This window comes from Leptosomus discolor, chromosome 3 (genome assembly GCF_034619465.1).
Source record: "Leptosomus discolor isolate bLepDis1 chromosome 3, bLepDis1.hap2, whole genome shotgun sequence".
NCBI lineage: Eukaryota > Metazoa > Chordata > Aves > Leptosomiformes > Leptosomidae > Leptosomus > Leptosomus discolor.
In genome coordinates this window covers 4,768,306-4,783,445 of record NC_141393.1, presented here as the reverse complement: position 1 = coordinate 4,783,445, position 15,140 = coordinate 4,768,306, and the positions used below count along the sequence as shown (strand labels likewise).

Genomic DNA, 15,140 nt, shown 5'->3' with positions numbered 1-15,140 from the left:
CCCTGAGGAGGAGCCTGGGAGCACAGAGCCCTCCTGAGCCACAGTGAAGTCTCCCCTCCCTTGGGCAGCATCCAGAAGACCCTTCCCCTACACTAAAGAATCGTATCATAAAATCACAGAATGGTTTGAGTTGGAAGGGGCCTTAAAGATCATCTGGCTCCAACCTCCCTGCCATGGGCAGGGACAGCTGACCAGGTTGCTCCCAGCCCCATCCAGCCTGGCCTTGAGCACTGCCAGGGATGGAGCATCTACAACTTCTCTGGGCAGCCTGTGCCAGTGCCTCACCACCCTCACAGGGAAGAATTTCTTCCTAACATCTAAGCTAAATCTTCCCTCTTTCAGTTTGAAACCGTTACCCCTCATCCCATCGCTACCCTCCCTGATCAAGAGTCCCTCCCCACCTTTCCTGCAGCCCCCTTTCAGCACTGGGAACTGCTCTAAGGTCTCCCCGGAGCCTTCTCTTCTCCAGGCTGAACAACCACAACTCTCTCAGCCTGTCCTCACAGGGGAGCTGCTCCAGCCTCCTGATCATCAAAGCAACCCTGAGAGCTTAAATCACCCACACAATGTGACTCCTGACTCCTCTGATGATCTCTCAGCTTTCTAAACATCTTCCCTTCTTCTCCGCCTCAAGATGGGTAAACAGCCTTACAGCCATTTAACAGAGGAGGCGCCAAACCGCTGGACTTACCCAAAATCACACCACTTCCCACTGGTGCCCATGCCATTTGCAGGATGCCCCTGTCCAAGGCAAGAAGCAACACCAAAATTAAGAGATTTATGTTAATCTCTGATGTAGCCTCTCTCAGTTAAACACCATGGTTTGACTTCTCCATCTCAGGTTCACGAAATGCAGACAAATCAGTCCCCAGGAGCTGCAGGATGATCGTATCTCATCTCCAGGGGGTTCCGCAGTGCAACGAAGGATTAATTAGTTGAGGAAACTCATAGCACTACAGCTGTAATGCTACAGACAGGGCCACACCAGGAAACACCATGACCACCACAATACTCCAGCTTCCCAACTTAAGCACAAGCAATGGTGTTCACACACTGGGAGAGCACCAACCTCCTGTCTCCGTGAGCTGTCGTGCAAGGACTAAACAAATTCAGCACAACCCCTGTGTTGAATTCAATGACTCCTGTGGGCAATGCGGGCCCACGCTGCCACGAAGGAGCCTGCGAGGGCTGGGCTTGCCTCAGCCGGTGGGAGCAGGACCCCCCACCACAGCCCTCGGTAGCCCATCCCGTTGTGCTGGCAAAAGCTGCCGAGGCCATGGAGCTGTCTGCCACCATCCCAGTCACCCACCAGCCCTAAACAGGATGGTTTTGCTTTAACCATCCTGAACTGGTCTGAGCCAGCTCCACCACCCTCTGTAATTCAAGGTGCAACCTCACAGAGAGTCCTCTCCTTACTTTGCTGCTCGACTTGCCTCCTGGGTGCTCGAGGACGGGCTGTGTGATGTAAATCAACCTGCTTGAGGCTGGATTTTTCTGGGGCCAGGGGGATTTGGCACCTGTAAAGCAGCAGGGCAAGGAGAGTCCCAGAAATACCATGAAACCAGCCCAGCAGGCTGTGCTGAGGAGGTAAGGATGCTCGTCAGCCACGTACACTCTGCCCCACGGATAAAGGATACAAATCTAATCGTTCACACCTCTGAGGCAGCAAGAAGAGCCTGGCAGCACCTCCCAAAGCAACGCTGCATGCCTGGCTTTTGACATCTTCTTCCAAAGGTTTTCTTCAGCTAACCGTTTGCAAGCAAATCTCACAGCAGAAAGCAAAGTCCTATTGAGCAGAGCAGTAAGCGCATTGATCATGGCAGTCAGCGCATCCACCAGCTCACACAGGGACAGGGATGTGTTCCCAGCTGCGCCTTCACAGAAATTCAACCATCCATCACCATGCAGCGACAGGACAGGAGAGAAGGAACAAGTCAGGCAGCAACCGCTGGCGTCAAGTCAAGCAGCGCCCAAGCCGAGCTGCGTCGGCAGCGTGGGACTCCCGCAGCGGTGATCAGCGAGGAACGACACAAACTCCCTCCTGGGGACACGCTGCCTCCCACCCAGACTCCCCACACAAGTCTTTTCAAAAGGGAATGGCCTTAAATCATCGCTCAGAAGGGTCAGAAACAGAGACACGGGTGGGAAAGATGTCTGCAAGGGGAGGACAGCAGTGAATGGGAGGGCTAACGGCTTCCTCCTTCGAAGCAGCATTGGCCCAGCTGTGAACAGGCCATTTCATTGCAAGTTTGGCTTAGAATTTTGGACTGGGGCTCCTCTCAAAGCACCAGATGTGCCTTATTGCAGTCACAATGAGGCAGGTGGGAGAAATTAAGGGCACCTTACGCTCGCTAAAAAGCTAGAAGTGAAGCGTTTTCTTTGTAAGGTCTAAGCCACAGCTCCGACTCCCCGTTTACCTCCAGCCCCACAGAGGGGAGCGGGCTCAGGGGAGCTCAGGAACAGGTTGGAGGTCTGTGTAAAGCCCGGGAGAGCACCCCAATTTCTCTGGCCCGCAGGTGACAGGCCCAAAGGCCCTTTGATGGAGGTCAATCCCCCAGCCGGGAGGGACGGCGGCGCCCGGGGATTTAACACCCGCTGACGAGCCGCACCTGCCCCCCTGGGGTTAAAGCCGGGCCCGGGGGCGGTGTTGGGGGGCCCGGGCGGGCGGCTGCGCCCATGGACGGCGCGTCGCCGCTGGAGCGGTACCTGGAGCACTGCGACGGGCAGGTAGGGAGGGAAAATAATGAAGGGGAGAAGAAAAAAAAAAAAAAAAAGGAGGGGAAATGAGAAAATTTAACTGCGTTGGCCGGGAATCGAACCCGGGTCAACTGCTTGGAAGGCAGCTATGCTCACCACTATACCACCAACGCCGCGGTGATGCAGTTTTTCTCCCCGAGGCTGAACTGCATCGGCCCCGCCGCGCTTCGCCCAGGGGAGACGGGGGGATACCGGGGTGCCCCCTCCAGCCCTGCCTCGCATGGGGGAGCACTGAGCTGCTGGGAGCATGGAGGAGCCCGGGAGGGTCTCTCTGCTGTAAAAGGGGCGCTGCTGCGTTTAACCCCGTGCTATGGGGCGCGGTTTGGGAGACCTGCCTGTGGACGGGGGCACTGAGGGTGCAGGAGGGTCTGATCTCTTCGTGCTGGTTCGTAAATGCTTGTAAAAATTTTTTTTTTTTGGTATTTGTAACAGCCCTGCTGGTCTCGGATGGCTGCAGAGGCAATAGGGTGAGGGACTAGGAGAGGGCTGGACTCTGCAACTGAGCATCATCTTCACCCAGGGAACACCAATTCTTTATGTGCATCCTGTTATAAACTACTTTTCAGCTCAGAAAATGGGTGTTTAAATCCAGAGACCTCCTAGTGGCAGCCAGTAAAGCCCTCTGAATATGGCCCTACAAAGCATGATAATGTGGTGAGGTATAACCAGGATTTTACAAATGCTACTGAGCTTTTTTATATTTCAGGCTTGTTGGGAGACTTGATAATAGCACATGTCTGAGATACCACTGCAGAAAGAAAAAAAAAAAACAAAACAATCTAAGTCTGTGGCTTAGAGCAGCTGGATTTTATTTACCTGGGTTGCAGGACTCCTGCAGTGGAAGTCAAAATGGCCGTTTCCCCTCAAGCTGCCCCAAACTTAGTGATCTCAGACAGGATCTATGTGTGAAATCTCCTTCCTGGAGCTGCTGGGAGATGTCCAAAGCTATGCAGTTGATGGGGCCTTCAGTGAAGTTAATTAACCTAGAGTCTATAGCAATAACCCTTGGCAGCCAGCCCAATATAAACATGGTCTTGTGCCCCCTTTCACAGCCTCTGAGCATCTGTCTGACACGAAGGCAATCTTCCCCAGCGCTTAACCCTGTAAGGGCTTTTTCCCAGACCAGTTACATGGAAACCTGATGAGAAAGGAATATTTGCTTTCTGTTTCTACCTACTCTACGCAGTTTACTTTCTGTTACTTTTTTCCATTTGTTTTACAGCTGTTTAATACTTCCAGCCTCACATAACACTCATTTCTCCATCAGCTTATTTCTTTAAGTGATGTCATAAACTGGGGGGGTGGAGGGGGGGGTTGACTGTTGTATTTATTGCATTTGCTGATGCCCCTTAGTATGATGTGTGAGTGGTCCTACAGGCTTGCAGCGATGAGGCTTTTTTCGGTATCGTCTTTGCATCACAGTTTGTACAAAACTTTTCCCAATTAGCTCCTGTACAGCTAAGCTTTAATCCACTGGAGGTCCTGCAGAGACTGTGCCTTCCTTCTCCTGCTGCTAACTTGAAAAATAGCTATTTAAAATGGAAGTATTTTAGCTATTCCATAGTATACTGTGACTTGTAACTGTTAATACGTTTGTACCTGACCTCTTAAGTCTCAGATAGCGCCCTTGGATCCTGTTTTCCAAAGAGCCAAGGGATTAAGGAGTACCTAGTCTTATTCAGCAGCACTCTGCCCCAACTGATCTCACACGGGGCTCTGCTTCTAAAAGTCAGTTTTCAAAACAGTTTTGGACCTAGGTGCTCATCATGTTTTCAGAGCTAGACCTGCTCGCATCTATACCCAAGCTAGTCAGGGTTCTCTGGGAGGACTTGTCACTTAGTAAGAGTTTTCCAAGTGTCTACAGGCAAACATACTGCAAAGTAGGAGCCGTGATCTCCCCGTGTGCACGGTTGCGTTGCTAAGCGAGCTGACTAGCACAGGACATGGAGCAGCACTAGCTCAGGGCTGCAAAGCACTGATCTGGAAAACCTGCTCCCGCTGGAGCTCAGGCAGTTGCTGCCAACTCAAGGGCCTCGGTCCGCTGCACTGCTCCCTGCTCTGATATGTGCTTGGACTTTCCAAGTCCTTTTGGCTCTCGAGGACAAAAATGCCTAAATGAACACACAGCCTCTTGTGTGGATCCTCTAGTCCAAGCTGTCACCTGCTGTGGGTGTTGGCAGAAACCACCTTCTTGGAAGAAGGTTTTCACTAACTACAGGCTTATGCTCTAATGGAGAAGGGAATAAATGCTTTAAACTCTTACCTCCTTGATATTATGCTGCCTTTTAAATAGCTTTTAATAATAAATATCTGATAAAGAAGGGCATTAGTATGCAAGAGCTTGCTTGCAGGTATGTGGCACGCTTGATCTGGGAAACGATGCTGGCTTTGCTGACTGTGTCTCACTTAAATTAGCCTGGTGACCTCCTGCAGCTGAAAGAACAAACCGCTCGTGATTCTGTGAGCTGCTGCCCTCTGTTGCACAAATCCAACACAACACTGACACCGTCCCCTGGTAGCAGGGAGAGGAAATTGTAATATAGCGACTGGGAGTTAAAGCCAGCCAGAAAATGCCAGCTGTCTTCCTTGGAAAAACTCATGAGCAATTATGTTGGTGATGTGGATGACTGAGGCACGAAAATGGCTGTGAAGGGCAAAGTGCCAATGTTGTACCTCCGGTCACTGCCGAAGGTTTGTAGCACTTCTCAGTCCGTGGTATTGCAGGAGTGTTCTAGGCTGCCTTTGAAGTGTGGTGGGGAAATGCATATCTCCAGTACCGAAGTTACCTGGATGTTGATATGCTGACAGACAAGCAAACAATGCACTTTCAAATCTTAAGACTATTCTTTGCTGTAATATGTATGGGGAAAAATTATCTTGACATCCTCATTGAATAGAAGATTAATCTTAATTTAGTCTCCCAGTTAAAGGAAATGTTTTTAATACAATGACACTTTTCCTTAATTCAAGGATGACCTCTCAACTAGTCCTCAGCTCCTTACTTCCATGAGCCCTTATGATGTGGACCTTCCAATTGAAACAACCGAAGATGTGTTGTTTGGTTCTCAATTTAATCAGCCCAAAGAGCTTCCTACCGACTTCTCCTCTGTGGATCTCAGCTTTCTTCCAGATATTACCCAAGATAACAAAGAACAGTATCTATTTGAAGATGGTCATGAAATGCAAAAAGAGCTTGATGGGTCAATATCAAGACATGAGGACAGCGGTGCCTTTGTGGATGGAAGCAGCTTGTCCTACCCAGATGCGACTCAACCATCTCCTGAAGCATCTGGTGCGTGTCTTCCTCTGACACCAATGACTCCTATGACCCCCATGACACCTGCATCAGAAAGCTCTGGCATAGTTCCTCAGTTACAGTAAGTTTATGTATGGATTGTATATGTAGCATATGTAATAGTCATGGTTTTGCTTAAACTGCAAGGTACTCCTCTGACTTCTCACTTAGAGAACGTAACAAGTGTGGTTTGGTCTTAAATAAGCCCACTCGAAAAACTAGGGGGGCAGTTATTTCTCTTTGAGGAGAGGTGGAGCAAATGAACCGACAATATTGGAAGGCAACTGGATGCTGTGCTGATCAGCGCAACACAAAAATGGAAGTGGCACAGAACAACACCCAGCTTAGCAAAACAGGGGAGAGTGGATTTGATAAACATGCTGGGTGAGTATCTGAAATGCCTCTGGCTTGTGAAGGGGGAAGATGAGACAGGAGACGAAGTTGCTCAAAGGGAGAAGTGTTTGGTAGAAATTATTCATATATATTTATAGTAGGGATTGCTATTTACTTCAGTCTGAGGGATAAAAAGACAGGAATACTTGCAAAGGAGGATCTCTCACAGAAAAAAAGGATATAAAGGATGACAGCAGACTCCAGGGGTTTAAAGATGGCAGTCTGCTTTTCTGAGAGCAGAAACAGGCTAAGCTGAGCAAGGGAAAAGGGGCATCAAAAGAAGTGTGGGAAATTCTGGCCTCATTGATTGTGTCCTGTCTAGTAATGGTGCTGTAGTAACTCTGTAAATACTTAGTAATGGTTCAATCCAAAGCTGCAAAAGACTTCAGTGATGTAGTTATTGGAAGACAAACTTAGCATTCAGGGACTAATAATTTCGTACCTTTCATACCTCAGAAACTGTAATTTTGGGATTGAATTGCTTAAGCTTTGCCAAAAGTAGCTTAATGCTAGAGTGGGAAAGAGGTGGGCAGGAAATTAGTTGATGGCAGTTATTAATTGGAGTGTGACTTCACATTAAGCTAATAATACTGGGGGTTGGCTCTGCAGTGGCTTGCTTTTGCAATAAGAAAATTCCCCTCTCGTTCCTCAGGAATATAGTGTCGACTGTAAACTTGGCCTGTAAACTAGATCTGAAGAACATAGCTCTGCACGCCAGAAATGCGGAGTATAACCCAAAGGTAAATCTTAAGGACTCAAAGCTTTGCCCTCCCTTCCCCTTCTCAGTGCTGATGGATTCTCCTGTACAAATTCACCATAAGCTTTGTACTTTTTCTAATAGCGCTGTCTTAACCCACGGGGGAAAGTTGTAAGTCTGTAACTTGGGCCTGTTAGATTAAAAGAAATCCAGGGGACCACATGGAGATTGTTTTCTTTCAATAAAGCCCCAGCAATGAGATGTTACCAAGCTATTTAAGAAAGGAGATGAACTCTCCCACCTGTGGCCAGCTACCCCCAGCTGAAATGGCTCAAGTAGTGCTCACTGGGAGGGGGGAGGAAAGATCTGCCCTGGAATTCCTGACTGAAGGAAAGAGAATTACTGGAGCTGAACTGGTATTGCATGATACTTTTAGCAAGTGGCCTAGAGCATAAAAACCTCGCTAGGAGTAATTCTAGATGTGACTCCAGACTGCTCAACAAAATGTAAGGGACAAGGCAGTGGTCCTGTGACTCTAGTCTTGAGCCTCCTGGTCCTAGTGGGGTGGAAAATAACTTCAGGGGGGTAAATAAACGCTTTTACAAAGTAAATGCATGGTGTGTTGAGCTTTGAAAGTGACAATTCTTGAAAGAATGAACAGCAATATGGTTCCAGCGAAGTCTCTCATCCAGACTGAGGTCTTCCTTTGAATTTGTAGAGGTTTGCTGCTGTGATCATGAGAATCAGGGAACCGCGAACAACAGCCCTCATCTTCAGTTCAGGAAAAATGGTCTGCACTGGAGCAAAAAGGTATTTTTTTTTCTTCCCTCTAAGGTCTGGCTCTTGCAGCTATGTTCATATGTTGATGAAAAATGACAGCAAACCTCATTTAAATTATCTAGCAAAGGGCTGTCATAATTGCAAGGAAAAGATGAAGTGCCAGTATTGAAAAATGTCTCGCTTTCTTCATGACAGCAGTTTAGTAATTACTGAATTGTGTGTTTCTGTCCCTGAATATAAATGGAGCTGAGCAGACATTAGCAGAAAAGCTGCTAAAATGCCCAGGAATTGTTAAGGGGTTATTTGCCTGTCTCACTGTCTTTAAAGTGAGTTAGGACATAACTTGTGTCTGCCAAGTCTCTCTTCGGCTGTCTGTATTCACTAGTCAACACATCTGCCTCTAGAGAAAATGGGAATTGGAGAAAAGCAAAGATTATTTCTGTGCTTGGAAGCTCTTTTCCTCAAGTTCATCAGCTGCCTTTGCTTTTTATATTCCTAAACTGTCAGTGAGATAATGCATTAACTCACAGCTTAGGATACCCCTTCTCCAACCCTTACCACCATCCCAAACTAGCAACGTGATTGTACTGGTGCCTTGTATAGTTTACCTCTTGGATCAACTCTGAGCAACTGTTTTAAGGAACCAAGAAACCTCTAAAGAGGGGAGCTTCTGGGTGATGCAACGTGCTCCAGTGTGCTCAAACACACCACAGGGAAGTGAATGACAAAGTGCCTTTTTCCTTTTAGCTCACTGAAGTGGTTCTGTGGGTAGAGGCTATCCTAAGCAGTAAGCCTATCTTTTTCTGGAGGACAGATTAGCATGGTGGTGGCTCCAAACTGACTTCCAGCTTGAGAGGAGAAGAAAGCACTAATCAAAGCTGCTTTTCCCCTTCTGCTCTTGCTTCAGCGAAGAGCAATCACGGCTCGCAGCCAGGAAGTACGCACGCGTGGTGCAGAAGCTTGGGTTCCCTGCCAAGTTCCTGGACTTCAAGATACAGAACATGGTTGGGAGCTGTGATGTGAGGTTCCCCATCCGGCTGGAAGGCTTGGTGCTCACTCACCAGCAGTTCAGCAGGTATGTGGAAGGCAGAGTTACAACTTGGAGCAGTGTCTTTGTAAGCTGCAAACAGACTCAAATTCGGAGGCTGTACAAGCTTGGCAAAAGAGTAATAATTAACCAGACACCGAATATCAAGCGTGCCTTTTGCTCGCCGAAAGACATGCTCACTGGTTCAGCAAGCATGAAGTGGCTGTAGGCGCCGTGTGTTACAATAAAGATAGTAAGGTTTATCTTCTGCAATAACTCCTGTTCTGAGCAGGGCACAGGCCACTGTGACCCTCTGCTTAATTGCCAGGCTGACGTACAGCAGCCAGCAATAAAACTTCCAGTGCCTGAAACCGTGACTGACACAATTCAACAGTGAAGGGCTCTTCTAAATTGCCCTCCTGCGTGGCGTTCGCTGCTTTCTCCTTGCGGGGACACCACAGACGCCAGCTTTAGAAACCTTGCACCTGAGAGCATACTAGGCAAGTGTTCAGCCACTTCTGGGGTACGTTAGATCTGGTGAAGATGAAGGGCTGAAGAACTGCAAGAAGCTCCTGGGTTCTTCACTTAGTTGGTTAATGAAGAGAGTCTCTTTTGTGAAAGCTTTTCTTTGGCCATGAGTACTGTCCACGCAATCTTTGGTGTTGCTGTGCACCAGAGATTTCCATCAAACGGAGCAGTGTCGGTGATCACAACTTCACTAGTCTCCTGTTACTGCCAAGTGCAGTATCAGACCTTAGTGGGTATTTTTCTTTGCTGTAGACCATGTTGATAGGAAAATAACAAATCTTGATTAAATACTTCAGGTTTAATTGAAGCAGCTCTTAAGCTACTTGAACTTGGTCTATGCCCTTGCTCCACCGTGAAGCTTTAATACTAAGCGGGCCTCTTAACTCCTGTCAAGCCAGATGCCTTTCTGCAAGGATAAGGTTTCTAACCTTCCAGAATGAAGTGGGGCTGCAGCTGCAAAACACAGAACTGAAAATATAGTGTGTTCCTGGGGTATGGCTCTGGTTCTTTCTGTCTGGATGTCTATTAGCCATCAATTTGCTGGAAACCTGGAGCGGAGTGATGGGCATGCTGTGCCTTTAAGATGGGCTTGTTCAGAACTAGTTATTGCCATCACTCAGGAAAGGGTGAAGATTTGGGCACTGACAAAATCTAAATTAATTGTGTCTCTTATTAGCACTGCTTTTACTATTTTGCATTTAATCTGGGGACTAAATATATATTAAAGATTCACTTATCTCTCATCTTATCTTAGCTGCACAAGATGCTTCCTGATAAAGGCTCTTTGCAGACTAAGAAGGATTTGAGTACTGTTTGAAGATTACAATAATGGTTTCAATGCTATGGAAAACCACACTCAGAAGTGGCTTAGAAGTCTATAAAAGTAAGCATGAAGAACTGCTCCCAGCTTGGATTACCAGGTTTCTCTTGAAGATGTCTAAAACCTGATCTGCCTTTCTCTGGGCAGCTAGCTAAAATCTGTGGATTTAATTACTCTGCTAGTGTAATAAAAGAGCACTTGATGCATGCAACATGGTATTTGCATTTTACTAATCTTACTTGCTTGCTTTGAAACAGCTACGAACCCGAACTATTTCCTGGCCTTATTTATAGGATGGTCAAACCAAGGATAGTGCTGCTTATCTTTGTGTCTGGAAAAGTTGTACTGACCGGTGAGTGGTCTCCCTCTGTGTAACCAAGTGCTACCACATCTTCTGAGAAACCATTTAAATTGAACATTAGCTAAACTAATATCTTGCCACAGTAGAGCCACTTGGTGATCTCTTTAATGCCTAGTGCATGCAGATTTCCATTCTGTTAAACTTGAGTGCCTTTATGCTGTTCAAAGCATAATGCTTTGTGTCATGTACAGAATCCCAACAGGATGCTGACAGGCTAGTAACTACTCAGTCACTTAAATACGAATATCACAACAAGCAATTTAAAATTGCTTGGACAGGAAGCAAACTTCTTAAAACACTTCACTGACAACATTTAGCAGGGATTATTAGAGGAAAGGGTGGAGATGTAAGAACTTGTTCCAGACTGTTTGGCAAAACACTCCTGAGGCAAAAGCCTTGCTGAGTAAGTGCGCTCAGCTGGTATCTCTGCCTCAGATCCCGTGTCCAAAAAAGTTGAATTCCCGAGTGCATGTTCCTAACACTGTCTTTTGTAAAGCTCATGAAAATACTTTTAATCAGATGTACTGCAAGGTAAATGGTACTTGTTCCCAGAGGAGCTGGGTGCTGTATGTATGTTCACAATGCAGCTCTGAGGTGTGGGAACCACAAAAGAGAAGCGCCTGCCTTAGCCAGAGACTCTTGCAATCCTAAGTCACGAATGAGCTCAGCTAACTGAAGAACAGAGCACCTGGTACCAAGCTTCAATGCTTCCCCCTCCAATGTCCCCCCACCTTCTTCTTGGGTCCTGTAAAATCATACTGGCCAGTTCCATTCTGCTGGTGCTCCCATTTTTGGGGTACGCTCACTGCAACACCCTTGAGTGTGCAGCAGGCCCAGAAGCACCAAGGTGAGTCTTCTGTGAACGCTGGGCCCAACTGTAATGACAAAGCTGAATTTGCTGAGCTGTGAGGGTGGTTTTCCCCAATCAAGAAAGTAACTTTCCCTCTGAAAGTGAAAGTTGTTGTCATGCAGATGAATTAATCATGTCTGAGTGTGGGGCTCTCTGAGGGAAAGGTTTACGCATTCATCCTGAGTGGCGCTTAATCCAGCTGCTAGTTCGCTTAAACACAGTTTTCTTGTAGCTCGTGTTTGTTGTACTAGCATGGCAGAGGAGTGTCACTGCCAAGGAATGTTCCTGCCTGCTGCCATACAGTCGGTGTACAGGACCTGGTATTAAAAAGGCTTGCAGTAAAATGGAAAAAAACCCTGGCTTTGAAATGGCAGGTGCCCTAGCGAAGCTTAAAAATAAAAAAAGCTGCTCAGAACTGGACGAGGGGAGTTCTCAAACTGTGGCTCAACTTCTGATACTGGAATAAATGCCCTTCATTTCTTATTTCTGTCTTTCCAGCAGGCAGAGCTGTTGCTGTTAAGCAGCTAACACCAAGGTTCGTCTCAGCTGCTTTTTTTTTTTTTTTTTTTTACCCAAAGCCAATGTTTTGCACAGCCAACTCCTGTTCTGGTTCCCCAGATTAAACAAAGCTAGTCTAGTGTTAAAGCAAAGCAAGCTAGAAGTTGCTCTTTGTGAGGTGGCAGAAGTATGATAGAAATTCTGCCCTAAACTAACAATAAATTGCTTTTAAACTCCTGCATTTCTTCATGGTTTGTGATGTTATTAGGCTGGAGTTGCATTCTGAGTTACTGAGTTATTCTCAACACTCTGTTAATTCTTGTTTTTTTTTTTCCTAAATCTCTTTCTAGGAGCAAAAGAGCGTTCTGAAATCTATGAGGCATTTGAGAACATCTACCCCATTCTAAAAGGTTTCAAGAAAGCAGCATAACATGGTCTATAAAGCAACTAAGAATAATACAGTGGTTTGTATTACTGCATGGAACAGAAGCGAGGGTATTCCTGGACCCAGTTGTGGATTATTAAGTGAATGATGCTATTCTGAATGCTACAAATGCTGATGCCTAGTTTGTGGTTTTCAGCTTTCAGGTTAGCTGTCTGTAATCCACTTGAGTTCTGACAACTCCTGGCAAGCTGAAAAATTTGCCAAATGAATGTACTTTTAATAGAATGCATATTTAAGGTGGTGCTTGAAAGTATTTTGTAATAGAAACCCTGTGTCTTTTCCCCTGTTGAACAGGTGAATCAACACTGCTCTTCAAACTAGCTTTATCAAAACCCTCAGCTTTAAATGTACTGAAACCTAGCTCCTGTGATGAAGTATTTTCATGTTTAAACTCAAAACATATATTTTTTTGCCTACAATATATCTTACAAAATCCAGCATGACTTGATTTCAGTGTTTTGAAGACAGTGATTGCAGAGGACATCTGTTGAATCCCTCTGACCCTACCGGTTGGGTGAACTCTTGTGTGCAATGGTGTTGGTGCTCCTTTTACAGAGAAGACATTCAAGGCCTCTGACAGTCTGTGGGTGGAGGGGTAACTATGCAAATGGTCTAGTTTGTCATTATGCAAATTAGACTTTAACGAAATGGTACCCACCTGTATTCCTGAAGTCCCCTCAGATGATGGGAGTTTGTTGCTTCACCCAGACAAAAACATGTTGGTTAGGAGCTGCCTTTAAAACAGACTTGAGGGAAACAGTTAAGTCTTGAGCACCCAAGGCTTTTTGTATCTGGGTTATTTAACCAGAGTTTAGCCAATGGCACTACCATCAAATTTGGTAATTTTGCAGCTAAAACGATGCGGTTCTCGTACTTTATCTCCAAGTGAACTGAAGGCTTCCTTAGCAAAAGATGTCATGCTCAGAGTAGTGTCGTGACTAGGAACAGTGTAAAGATCATCCCTTGACTGTTCTGGTACCTCCTATGATTCCCTGGGAGCAAGTTGAGGTTTTTTCCAGAACAGGGCTTCAGTGCTGCAGGGGTTTGTCTTGTGTCCTCCCCTTGTTTCCTGCTGAAGATGGGACAGATCAATCTAGAAACTCCCTGTGCCACTAGAGGTTGCTGTTAGATGACTTAAGCATAACCCAGGCCAAAAGCTATCTCTGTCCTTGCTGGAAACACACAATATGGGCAATGGCTTAATACAGAACAGGGTGTCATAGTCTTGCTGGGCTTGGCTTTGCTGTCACAAGTTTGTTTATGATTCAGTGAGGCTGTGATGGCAACTTCTGTGTCTGTAATATGTCTCAAGTGCTCACAAGAAGCTCCTTGCTGCTCTGGAAAAGCAGTTTGGAAAACTTCATGCACTTCCTTATGATAAACTGGTCTTAACTATGTTATCAGTTTCTTTGTCACAGTCAAACTGTGGATTTCCACGCTCAAATCTATTCTAAACAGAGGCTTACTTTTCTGTTTGTTTTCTAACACTGCAGACTTCCCACAGCTATGGGCTGGACTCTTATTTGCACTTTAGCTGTAATAACAGCTGATAAGCTTGAGTTACAATTGTCTTTTGCTAGTGAAAAATGACCTGCTCTTACTGGGATGCTGGAAAAAGTTTATCAAAGATGAGCCCTCTTTGAGAAATTGCATTTTATTTAAGAGCTTGCCACAGAATTTCACCAGCAAAGTTAATGCTCTTTAAAAGTATGGATGAAGGCTGAAAGATAAGAAATGGGCTCTGTGCCTTTTGACTGAGCTACCAGTTAAGTTAATGTTTTCTACGGTAACTCTTGTCTTCAAAACAACTATCCTGGTTCCACCTATGTAGTGCTGTTCATGCTACTGTTTCGTAGCAATTAAACACACTAGGAAGGGGAAACAATATAGGCTGGGATTCTCTTCTTTTTTTTTTTAAACTGGGACATGTTTTGGTGTGGGATTTTTTTGGAAGGGGGTTATTGCTTGAAGTTATTTTGCCTTGTTGTGGACTCTGTCTCTTCTAATTGTTTGATGTTCCCCACTCTATTTTGAGGCAGAGTACGGGCTCTCTGCTGCTACGTACTAGTAGATCATATCGAACTCCTGATTCTGGCTCTGACCTTGAAGCTGGGTGTGAGGAAACCTAACTAGTCTGTCACTCTTAAGGTTGTTTATCAATAATTGCCACTTCTCTTACACAAATTGTTCTTGATATTGTAAATACAGGGACTGACTGTGGTATTACACAGTCCGTGCAGCAGTGTTATTGACAGGCTCTGGTGCAGTTGGTGCCCTTGGGACTGCAATGAGGATCACAGCAGTTGGAGCCCCATCTCTGCCCTGCTGCTGGTCAGGGTGTCCTACCCGGCAAGTCCAACGAATGCCTCGCCTGGGTTACCCACCAGCAGTGCCTGGGTGAGGTCTGTGTTGAACACCCAGCACCTTGGGAAGCACAATACAACCACGCTGCTTACTACGGACTTCAGCAAGCACCGTGGCAGATCTGCAGTGGATGCTGCTTATGTTTTTGTGGGGTTTTTTTACTTTCACAAAGAAAATTGCCCAGTTTCCTTACTAAGCCCAGGGGAGCTGGGCTGCCTGACCACTGCTCGCCCACCAAGAAAGGGCCTCAAGCTGCACCAGGGGAGGTTTAGATGGGACATCAGGAACAATTTCTTTACCAAAAGAGCTGTCAAACAGGGCACAG

The 15,140-nt window shown here is 46.2% G+C and overlaps 1 protein-coding gene and 1 non-coding gene across 2 annotated transcripts; one reads left to right on the top strand and one right to left on the bottom strand.

Annotated features, from left to right (window-relative positions):
• Positions 1 to 2,676: 2,676 nt before the first annotated feature.
• TBPL2 (TATA-box binding protein like 2) lies at positions 2,677 to 12,436 on the top strand. The gene is made up of 7 exons (XM_086463108.1): positions 2,677 to 2,727; positions 5,728 to 6,134; positions 7,098 to 7,185; positions 7,861 to 7,952; positions 8,830 to 8,997; positions 10,555 to 10,649; positions 12,357 to 12,436. Exons 1-7 carry the CDS (start codon positions 2,677 to 2,679, stop codon positions 12,434 to 12,436), a joined length of 981 nt encoding a protein of 326 aa, XP_086319234.1.
• TRNAG-UCC (transfer RNA glycine (anticodon UCC)) lies at positions 2,799 to 2,870 on the bottom strand. The gene has a single exon. It is a non-coding gene; the product is annotated as a tRNA-Gly (tRNA).
• Positions 12,437 to 15,140: the final 2,704 nt, after the last annotated feature.

Coding starts and splice junctions, on each gene's coding strand:
- TBPL2 (XM_086463108.1), top strand. CDS start 2,677: ATGGACGGCGCGTCGCCGCTGGAGCGGTACCTGGAGCACTGCGACGGG. Junction 7,953..8,829: donor GTCTGCACTGGAGCAAAAAG/GTATTTTTTTTT, acceptor CTCTTGCTTCAG/CGAAGAGCAATCACGGCTCG. Junction 10,650..12,356: donor TGGAAAAGTTGTACTGACCG/GTGAGTGGTCTC, acceptor ATCTCTTTCTAG/GAGCAAAAGAGCGTTCTGAA.